This window comes from Suricata suricatta, chromosome 12 (assembly GCF_006229205.1).
Source record: "Suricata suricatta isolate VVHF042 chromosome 12, meerkat_22Aug2017_6uvM2_HiC, whole genome shotgun sequence".
NCBI classification, from domain to species: domain Eukaryota; kingdom Metazoa; phylum Chordata; class Mammalia; order Carnivora; family Herpestidae; genus Suricata; species Suricata suricatta.
Window position 1 is genome coordinate 16,845,223 of NC_043711.1, and position 10,823 is coordinate 16,856,045.

General features: G+C 40.7%; 1 protein-coding gene and 1 long non-coding RNA gene across 2 annotated transcripts in view; one reads left to right on the forward strand and one right to left on the reverse strand.

Moving 5' to 3' along the window:
• The window catches only part of SMARCC1 (SWI/SNF related, matrix associated, actin dependent regulator of chromatin subfamily c member 1), a 167,296-nt gene that overhangs the window by 143,335 nt on the left and 13,138 nt on the right, over nt 1-10,823 (reverse strand). Inside the window, exon 3 of the mRNA XM_029917869.1 lies at nt 2,695-2,780. Within this exon, the coding sequence (XP_029773729.1) occupies nt 2,695-2,780 (86 nt within the window). The remainder of the gene's footprint in view (nt 1-2,694; nt 2,781-10,823) is intronic.
• Nucleotides 485-2,150, forward strand: LOC115273346. The gene is made up of 2 exons (XR_003900783.1): nt 485-780; nt 1,890-2,150. It is a non-coding gene; the product is annotated as an uncharacterized LOC115273346 (long non-coding RNA).

A 10,823-nucleotide genomic window follows, 5' to 3' on the forward strand; every position in this document is an offset into this window, starting at 1 on the left:
TCAGGTCGTGATCTCACAGTTCATGGGTTCAAGCCCCACGTCGGACTCTTCTCTGTGCTGACAGTTCAGAGCCTGGAGCCTGCTTCAGATTCTGTATCTCCCTCTCTCTTCCAGCCCCTCCCCCTTCCTGCCCCTCCCCTGCTCATGTTCTCTCTCTCTCTCTCAAAAAGTAAATATTTTAAAAAACTAATAAAACACAAACAAAATATTTTCAATCAATAACCTCTTTGGGGGCAACTGAGTGACTCAGTCAGTTAAATGTCTGATTCTTGATTTCGACTCAGATTGTGATCTCATGGTTTGTGACATCAAGCCTGGCATCAGGCTCCATGCTTAGCGTGGAGCCTATTAAGATTGTCTATCTCCCCTCTCTCTGACCCTCCCCTGCTTGTGTTTGCTCTCTCTAAATAAATAAATAGATAGGTAGGTAAAAAAAATAGACAAACAGGGGAAGGAAGGGAGGAAGACACCCAGAAAGATCAAACTCAAACACTCTGTATGGTCTATTCTCAGAAATGCTAATAATTACCTGGTGTTTCTATTCACCCTCATAAACGATACTCCAGGTGGACATCAGGAAAGCTAAAAAATAGCAGGAAGCAAGAAAGAACCAAACAGAAACACGAGACAGAATGTTTGTCTGAAAGAAGGGAATGAGCAAACTTTAGAGCCAGACTATGAGGTTCAAGGGAACATGAACTAGGTCCACAGGGGTATGCTGTGTGTGGGGAAACATCAGGCACCGTCAAGAAGACAGGCTGCTGCTCAGACTCCAAATAGGTGAGTGGTTACTAAAATATGTACTGTCAGAGTGTAAGTGATCCATTCACTACAAGTGTGTAAGTCAAAGGAGGTAGGAAAGGTGTGCACTACAGCTGAGAGTCTAATTACACCCGGAAGGGGAAGATTCTGGTACAATCTGAGCAAAAGGCTTGGGAAAATTCATATTCCTCACTCCTCTTAAAGTCTCTTAATTTTATCCTTTTCTTCTTTTTTGGGTCTTCTTTTAATTTAGGGAACATTTTATTTTACATATCCTTCTAATCCACTTTAAATTCTTTCATATAAAAGTATTCCACTATACTGGCACACAAAGCAAGTTCTGTAACATGTGACAGGAGAAGTCATTTCACTTAGGGACTGCCCTCTCAGGTCCAGGACAGGATTTGGGACACAAGCAGAACCAGAAATTAAGAAGAGAGTTGATCTAAGAATTGAGAGCGAACACAGACCACGGATAACACAGTCAGACACGCTGTCGCTTCCTGCTCAGGGAACACCTTGTGGGAGATACAGGACCACAGCCGGAAGCAGAGCTACAAAACAGAAAGCTACCTCCAATGACAACATGCTCATGCTTGTTTCATCAGTTAACCAATATCGATTAAACATCCATCCAGGGGCACCTGGGTGGCTCAGTCAGTTACACAGCCAACTTCAGCTCAGGTCATGATCTTGCAATCTGTGAGTTCGAGCCCCGCATTGGGCTCTGTGCTGACAGCTCAGATTCAGTGTCTCCCTCTCTCTCTGGCCCTCCCTGCTTGCTCCCTGTCACTCTCTCTTTCAAAAATAATAAACATTTAAAAAAAAAAAACACCCATCTATACATAAAAAGTTTGGCAAAGATACAAAGTCTGCACCTTTCACAGTTCACTATACATAATTTACTTGTACACTTGTCCACTTAATGATGGGAACCGTTATTTACATTTCCCAGCCACAAAGTATGGGATTAGCTTAAATTTACAGGAGTCTTCTCCTGGAAAGATGTTAAGATTGAATTGCATAAGACAACACAACTAAAACCATGAAACGACTTCAAGTCTATACACTCCAGCATCCCCTCACCCTCCCTGAACTCAGACCTATCACCTTGAAACACTCACTAGTCTCAGCAGCTCATCTTCCCACATAGAGATGGCAGAAACTCCAGAGTTCAAGAGAGAAAAGCAAGCACCAAGAGAGACGGTGTGAGAACGGGGAAAAGGAAAAAGAAGAACGTAGGGAGAAGCAACACCAACAGTGATTCCTCTCCTTGCTGCACCGCTGACCCAGTAACCAACTGTGCTCTGGAGACAGTTTCCTTTCATCTCTGTCCTGAGGACGGCATATTACACATCTCTCATTCTGAAGAAATGTTCACCAGAAGAGTGTTCACGATTGCTATCTTTCAGGGGCGCCTGGGTGGCTCAGTTGGCTGGGCGTCCGACGTTAGCTCAGGTCATGATCTCACAGTTCGTGGGTTCGAGCCCCACGTCGAGTTCTGTGCTGAAAGCTCAGAGCCTAGAGCCTGCTTCGTATTCTGTATAGCTCTCTCTCTCTGCTCCGCTTCCACTCGTGCTGTTTCTCTCTCTCTCTCAAAAATAAACATTAAAAAAAAATCTGCTCTCTTTGGGCACAACGTAAGTTCAAAACACATTCATACAGCCTACCTTCCGGTTTGCTGACAGTGCAAACTTATCTATTATATAGATACAAACATGTATGAGAAATAACTTACCTAACAAGTGCAACAGTTGTTTGATATTTTCCTGATGTAGGAACAAAGTAAATTTGAATACCACATAAAACTTTCACTTTGCAAAGTATAATGTGCTTATAGAATTCTCTGACATCATACAAAGAAGGAAGAGGATTTAACGTTAAATAACTTAAATGTCACATCAAAATATACAAAGTAACACAAAAACTTACCATCCCTGTTCATTTTTATACTTGTAAGCGGCCCCAAGAATGTGACACAAGGTGCCTCCAGCTTTGAAATCCATGAAACATTTTGCCTAAAAATGATACAAGTTACACATGAGAAAAATAAAAGTTATGAAAAAATTACTGTTTTGTAAATGCAAAAGATATAAACAACTGCTATCTTAATAACCTCCTTAAATAATTTCTGAAACCAAATAAGGTTTTATAAAAAATTTTTCCAAAAGTGGATTAAAAAAATTTTTTTAATTCAATTAGCATTTTACTTTTACCAAAGATAAAATGTTTCAGCAGTAAACAATAATGGACAGAATACTGAGATACTACAAATCCCATTAGTAAATGTAAAATTTGATTTTTAGGGGTGTCTGGGTGGCTCAGTCGGTTAAGCGTACAACTCTTGAATAATTTTGGCTCAGGTCATTATCTCATGGTTCATGAAATCGAGCCCCACGTCAGGCTTTGTGTTGATGGTATGAAGCTTGCTTAGGATCCTCTCTCTCTGCCCCTCAACTGTTCCCTCTTTTTCTCTCAAAATAAATAAACTTCATAAGTAAATAAATAAAATCTGATTTTTAAAATATATAAAATTCAAGTTAACACAATTTCCAAAAATGATTTTACTGTAGAATAAGAAAATATTAGTATACAGTAGACATTTTCCCCAATTTCTGACTTTAAGTTATATAAAAATTATAACTGAACTCTTGCTATTATATTTTAATGACCACTGAAACATGGTAAATTATACATAAACTTATAGCTAAAATCTGCACAATTTCAAAGAGATGTGCACTTTATGGATTATAAAAGTAATGCTCAAATAGATCAAATGCTGAATTTACTTCCACATTACGGAAGTAAAAGTTTCATATAAACTGATCATCAAATAGGCTAACAAGATGAATATATTAGAAATACACCATGCATGATCATCTGGGTGGCTCCTGGTAAGCATCTAACTCTTGATTTCAGCTTATGTCATGATTTCATTTAGTTTGTGTGTTTGAGCCTTGCATCAGGCTATGAGCTGAAAGTATGGAGATGCTTGGGATTTTCTCTCTCCCTGCTCTCTGCTCTTCCCATTTGCTCTCTCACTCTCAAAATAAATAAACATTTTTTAAAAATACATTAAAACAGAAAAAAAAACCACCCTGCATTTTTTTCTTGAAAATGATTCTTACAAAATAATATAATGAAAAGAACATCATGATGTCAAATATTAAGAAGACAAAAAACTGAATGGTTGCTAGGAGTAGGGAAGAGAGAGGAATGGGGAGTTATTATTTAAGGAGTACAGAGCTTTTTTTTTTTTAATGTTTACTGATTTATTTTTGAGAGGGAAAGAAAGAGAAAGTGCACGTGCAAGCAGGCGAGGGGCAAAGAGAGAGGGAGACTGAGAACCCAAAGCAAGCTCCAAGCTGTCAGTGCAAAGCCCAACGTGGGGCTCAAACCAACAAACCATGAGATTATGACCTGAACCAAAGTCAGACACTTAACTGACTAAACCACCCAAGCACTCCATAGAATTTCAGTTTGGAAAAATGACAAAGTTCTGGAGATGGATGGTAGTTAACTACTGGACTACAGTGTGAATATAAGAAAAACGTCACTGAAATATGCACTTGAAAACAATTAAAATATTTTAGGGGCGCCTGTTGGCTCAGTCAGTTGAGCATCTGACTCTTGGGATCAGCTCAGGTTATGATCTCACAGTTTATGGGATCAAGCTTTCATTGGGCTCTGTGCTGCCAATGCAGAGCCTGCTTGGGATTCTCTCTCTCCCTCTCTCTCTTCCCCTACCCCATACTCCCTCATGCTCTCTCAAAAGGAATAAACATTAAAAAAAAAAAAAAAAACAATTAAGGGGAGCCTGGTGGCTCAGTTGGTTGAGCATCTGACTCTTAGGTTTTGGCTCAGGTCATGATCTCATGGTTTCCTGGATTCAAGCCCTACATTGGGCTCTGGGCTGACAGAGAGGAACCGGATTGGGCCCGCTCTCTCTGCCACTCCCCCACTCGTACCGTCTCAAGTCTCTCTCAAAGTAAATAAACTTAATAAATAAATAAATAAATAAATAAATAAATAAATAAAGGACACCTGGGTGGCTCAGTAGGTCATGCATCTGACCTTGGCTCAGGTCATGATCTCACGGTTTGTGAGTCTGCAGTCAAATGCTCTACCCCTGAGCTATACCCCCGGTTTGTGAGTCTGAACCCCAAGTCAGGTTCTATGCTGACAGCTCAGAGCCTGGAGCCTGTTTCAGATTCTCTGTCTCCCATTCCCTCTCTGCCCCTTCCCTACTTGTGTTCTGTCTCTCCCTCTCTCTCAAAAATAAACAAACATTAAAAAAATAATAATGAATAAATAAAATACAATGGCAAAAAAATGCTATGGCAGTTGAAAAATGTTTAAAAAAACAAAATATTTTCACTACAGTGAAAATTAAATACATCTTTAAAAACTATCAGGCTGCCTGGGTGGCTCATTCAATTGAGCATCCAACTTCAGCTCAGGTCATGATCTCACAGTTCCAGGGTTAAATCCCCATACAGGACTTTGCACAAACAGCATGGAGCCTGCTTCAGATTCTCTGTCTCCCTCCTTCCCTCTAGGTCCTTCCCTCATTCATGTGCGCGCGCTCTCTCTCTCTCTCTCTCTCTCTCTCTCGAAAATAAACATCAAAAATTTTAATAAATGGGGGCACCTGGGGGGCTCAGTCAGTTAAGCCTCCGACTGGCTCATGTCATGATCTCACGGTTCATGGGTTTGAGCTAGCTGTCAGCTCAGAGCCTGGAGCCTGCTTCGGATTCTGTATCTCTCTCTCTCTCTCTGACCCTCCCCTGCTCGTGCTGTCTCTCAAAAAATAAATTAAAAACTTTTTAAAAAATGTTAACAAATGAAAATAAAAAATATTAAGAAGAATCATTAAGACGAGCTCTTCCAAATTAAGCTAACAAGTAAGCTCTCCAAGTCATTCTTGTTATCCTGTTGCTTTTTAAATACATGGGTTGGAGTTCCTAGTATCTTGTACACTATTCCCTGTACATCCCAAATGTTGCATTACATATTCCTAAACAAATACATCCAGGTGTAATTCTTATCATTGACAACATGTTATTTATCTGAGAAAATGCCCAAGTTATTACAGTTTTTCAGTTTTGGCATCTTAAATGAGAATAATGTGCTGGGAGGTACCTTTAAGAGTAAAACAAAGTTAGTTCTCCTAAGTCTTCCCTGAACCCCCAGAGACTAGACTAAAATGCTCTTTCCAACCACATATGCATATCACTACCGTACATACGCAAACCACTCACAGTATAATACTGAAATGACCAGTTTCTAGATTTATCTGTAATATGAAATCCTCTGAGGACAGGAACAGTGTCTTATTCAAATCTTTAACATCAGTATTCAGCAAAGTGCCTGCCAATGTAGGTACTCCATAAAACTTTTCTCGGGGCACCTGGGTGCCTCAGTCGGTTGAGTAGCCTACTTCAGCTCAGGTCATGATCTCATGGCTTGTGGGTTCGAGCCCCACATCGGGCTCTGTGCTAACAGCTTAAAGCCTAGAGCCTGCTTCAGATTCTGTGTCTCCCTCTCTCTCTGTCCCTCCCTCACTCATGCTCTGTTTCTGTCTCAATAATAAAATAAACATAATAAAAAAACTTTTCTCAACAGTTCAAGTGTACTAAGATCATTTAAAAGTTCATAGTTGTGCTACCTATCGATCAGATCAGAACATTTATAAAACATCTAAACTCATAATTTAAGATTAAGGTCAATTTCTGGACAGTAATTATAAGAAACTAAATTATTATCAGATACATACTTAAGACACAGTAACTTCTATCAACCATCACAGGAACAAGTGATGACTAAAAAAGTAGACACTGAGACTTCCAATTTTCCAGAAGTAACATCTGAATAAAGGGCAAGAGGGAAGCTCAGGAACCTGTCAAGAGCACTAGTTCCAGTAACAAGTTCAAAAAGGAAAACATTTGTAAAGAGGTGGCAGAAAAAAAGCAAAAACGGACACTCACCATATATCAAGGATTCCTAGTGCTGGCATGGAAATGGATTTGGGATTCTGGTTCTAATGATAAGCTCAGTATCAACATCACCCAGGTAAGACAGTAGCAGGTCAGAGTCAGGGGACAGAAAGCTGGAGGCAGACCTGGGAGAATTCCCAGGGACCCCCCAAGGGGCCCTAACCATACTTCCTCACTCAACCCTCACCCCAACCACCCTCTGCCCTAAAAGAAGAGGCCTTGCCCCCACTGACACTGGATGTCATTCAAACACAAGAGAAGCTCGAATTCTTAATTATAAATTCCTCTTGATTAGTACTGAGAAACTTAAAGAATAAAAGGACAGGGGCTCCCGGGTGGCTGGGTCGGTTGAGCGTCCAGACTTCAGCTCGGGTCATGATCTCACAGTTTGTGAGTTCAAGCCCCGCATCGGGCTCTGTGTTGACGGTACGGAGCCTTCTTGAGATTCTCTCTCCCCATCTCTCTCTGTCCCTCCTTGTGCTCTCTCTCAAAATAAATAAACATTTAAAAAAAAAAAAAAAGAATAAAAGGACAAGAGGATACCCAAACTTGAGCTTTCCCTAGCTTGCAAGATGCTGCTCTGTGTAACCTACCTCAGCAGCTCCACACCCCAACCAGACACTCAGGGGTCAAGGACAGCTCTAATAGGTTGCTTCTATTCCCAGCTGTGTGACTAAAATGCTTTTGATAAGCTGTTCCATCTCTGGCTAACTAATTGGGAAATTTAATCGAATCCTATTCTGGATGTATGTAAGTGGTCTCATCCTGCCTAGTTATAGTCCACTGAAAATTTCGCTGAGCTGATGAAACCAAGAAAAGATAAATCTAACTGCAATACTTTGAAGTGCTTAAAATCTGTACCAGTGTCCTTACTTTGGCTTATTTATTAAAGACAAGGTGGTGCTAACAACTGCAGAGAAGGAGGAGGAGGAGGATGTATAGGTGTGTAGGTAGAACACACACACATCACAGACCGTGTTCTGGTCTGTTAATCAACATGATGGTCCAAGAAGGGAAACAAGAAAGCGAATAAAGGGACACAAACATAAGAAAGTTCACAGAAAACCACATCATCTTCATACCTTGAAAAGTTACAGAAAAAAAGGCACATCACTTAGACTCAAGAACCTTTACACCTCATAAAACATGACAACGATCAAATATTCCATGTGTTTCTCTGTACTTTAACTGCTTTGGAGTTAAACACTGCTTCCTAGAAACTTTCCCCAATGTTATTAATAAGAGAAACTACAACAGTCCCAAAATTAACATCTCAAGTGACAGGTAATTATTGCCGTAGTACTGTTCTTCTTGGGGAAAGCAAAAAGTACTATCATTACTGAAAATTTACCGTGAGGCGCTATACATACACCATCAGCAACTTGTTATTTATCTGAATAAATGCACAAGTCACTGCAATTTTGTAGTGTCAACATCTTTTTTATTAATTTTTTAATGCTTATTTATTTTTGAGAGAAAAAGAGTGTGAGTGGGGGAGGGGCAGAAAGAGAGGGAGACACAGAATCATAACACAGAGTGTGAGATCATGACCTGAACCGAAGTCAAACACTTAACTGATTGAGCCACCCAGACGCCCCTACGAACATTATTTTAAAGTACAGCTGAGGGGCGCCTGGGTGGCTCAGTCGGTTAAGCCTCCGACTTCGGCTCAGGTCATGATCCCACAGTTCGTGGGTTCGAGCCCCGCGTCGGGCTCTGGGCTGACAGCTAGCTCAGAGCCTGGAGCCTGCTTCCGATCCTGTATCTCTCGCTCTCTCTGACCCTTCCCCTGCTTGCACTGTCTCTGTCTCTCAAAAATAAATAAAAACCATTAAAAAAAATTTTTTTTAATAAATAATTACAGTACAGCTGAATTTCTAGGAAGTAAAGCAAATCCTCAGGTACAAAAAAAAAAAAAATTCCAGATGGGCTGCCTGGTGGCTCAATGGGTTGAGCATCGGACTCCTGATCTCGGCTCAGGTCATGATCTCATGGTTCGTGGGACGGAGCCCTGCATGAGGCAGGCTCTGCACTGACAGCATGGAGCCTGCTTGGGATTCTCTCTCTGCCCTTCCCCCACTTGCATGTGCTTTCTCTCTCTCTCTCTCTAAAAATAAACAAACATTTAAAAAATCAAAGAAGAAGAGGGGTGCCTGGGTGACTCAGTTGGTTAAGCTTCTGAATTCGGCTCAGGTCATAATCTCGCAGTTTGTGAGTTCAAGCCCCACGTCAGGCTCTGTGCTGACAGCTCAGAGCCTGGAGCCTGCTTCAGACTGTGTCTCCCTCTCCCTCTGCCCCTCCTCTGCTCACACTCTGTCGGTCTTCTCTCTCTCTCTCTTTGTCTCTCAAAAAAAAAACATTAAAAATTTTTTTAATCAAAGAAGAAAAAAATCAAACTTTAAGTCAAAGTGGCAATCTTGAGGCAAAAAAAAAGACAACAACCCACACTAGGATGACATGGGGTGGGGCTAAGGATGAGACCAAACAGACAAGTATAACAACATTGATAAGTAAAGGCTAGGGTTTCACTGACAATGCAAGGACACAAAATAAGACTACAGACCTAAGCAAGGGAGAACGTCAGAACTAAAACAATCACCCACCACACACACAGAGAACCAGTGGTATCAAAAAGTTGCATCAGGAGGGAAAACATAAGCTGGAAAAATTATCTGCCTGCCAAAAATCAAAGATACCAAGCTTCCATCTCAAGACAATCTGAGTTTGGAACTTAATGACACAGTTAGGAATCCCACACCAAATTAACATAAGAATTGGTCCTAAATTTAGCAGGTCCTCTGAAGTGCCTTAAATGGAAAGTTCTCAGCCCAGACCAACAGGATCCCCAGGTAAAATTCCACTGAAGGAAGCTCTGAAATTCCAAAATTCAAATACACAAAAACTCCACAAAACACAAAAACACAAAACACAAATCCAGCCTGCTTTTGCTTATGTAAATAAAGTTTTATTGGAGAAAAACTCATGCTCATTGTCTGTGGCTACATGCACACAAGAGTAAAGAGAAACTGCAGCAAAGACTACACTTTTACTATCTGATCTTTCAGATACAACTTTACCATTTGGCCTTTCACAGAAAAGTTTACTGACACCTGCGCTACACACAATTTAGAACCTTTGTTCACCCAAAAGTATCATGAAAAAAAAAAAAGATGAGCTACCAAGAGGACATCTGCAATAAATCCCTCTGACACAGGACACATAAGACAAACTCCTTTTAAAAAAATGAGGAAGAAAATAAAGAAACAATTGTGAGGATGTGCACTATTGGTGGGTATGCAAACTGGTGTAGCCACTGTTAAACAGTACAGAGCTTCCTTTTTTTTTTTTAATGTTATTTATTTTTGAGAGAGAAAGAGAGCGAGAGCAGAGGAGGGTCAGAGAGAGGGGGAGACACAGAATCCGAAGACAGGCTCCAGGCTCTGAGCTAGCTGTCAGCACAGAGCCCGATGAGGGGCCCGAACCCACGAACCGTGAGATCATGACTTGAGCCGAAGTCGGATGCTTAACCGACTGAGCCACCCAGGTGCCTCTACAGAGCTTCCATAAAAAGTTAAAAATACGGGCGCCTGGGTAGCTCAGTTGGTTAACCCAACTTTGGCTAAGATCACAATCTCTCAATTCACGGGTTCAAGCCCCACGTCGGGCTCTGTGCTGACAGCTGGAAGCCTGGAGTCTGCTTCAGATTCTGTGTCTCCCTCTCTCTCTGCCTCTCTTCTGATCTCTCTCAAAAATAAATAAACATTAAAAAAAAATTTTTAAGATGAATGGATAAAGAAAATGAGGTGTGTATATATATATTTATATATACAATATTATTCAGCAATTTAAAAAATGAAATCTTGCCATTTGCAATGACATGGATACAGATAGAGTATTATGCTAAGTAAAATAAGAGAACAACAAATATATGATTTCACTAAGTGGAATTTATGAAACAAAGCAAAGGGGGGAAAAAAGGGATAAAGAGAGAGACAAACCAAGAAACAGACTCTTAACTATAGTGAACAAACTGTTGGTTACCGGGGGGGGGGGGGGGGGGGGGGG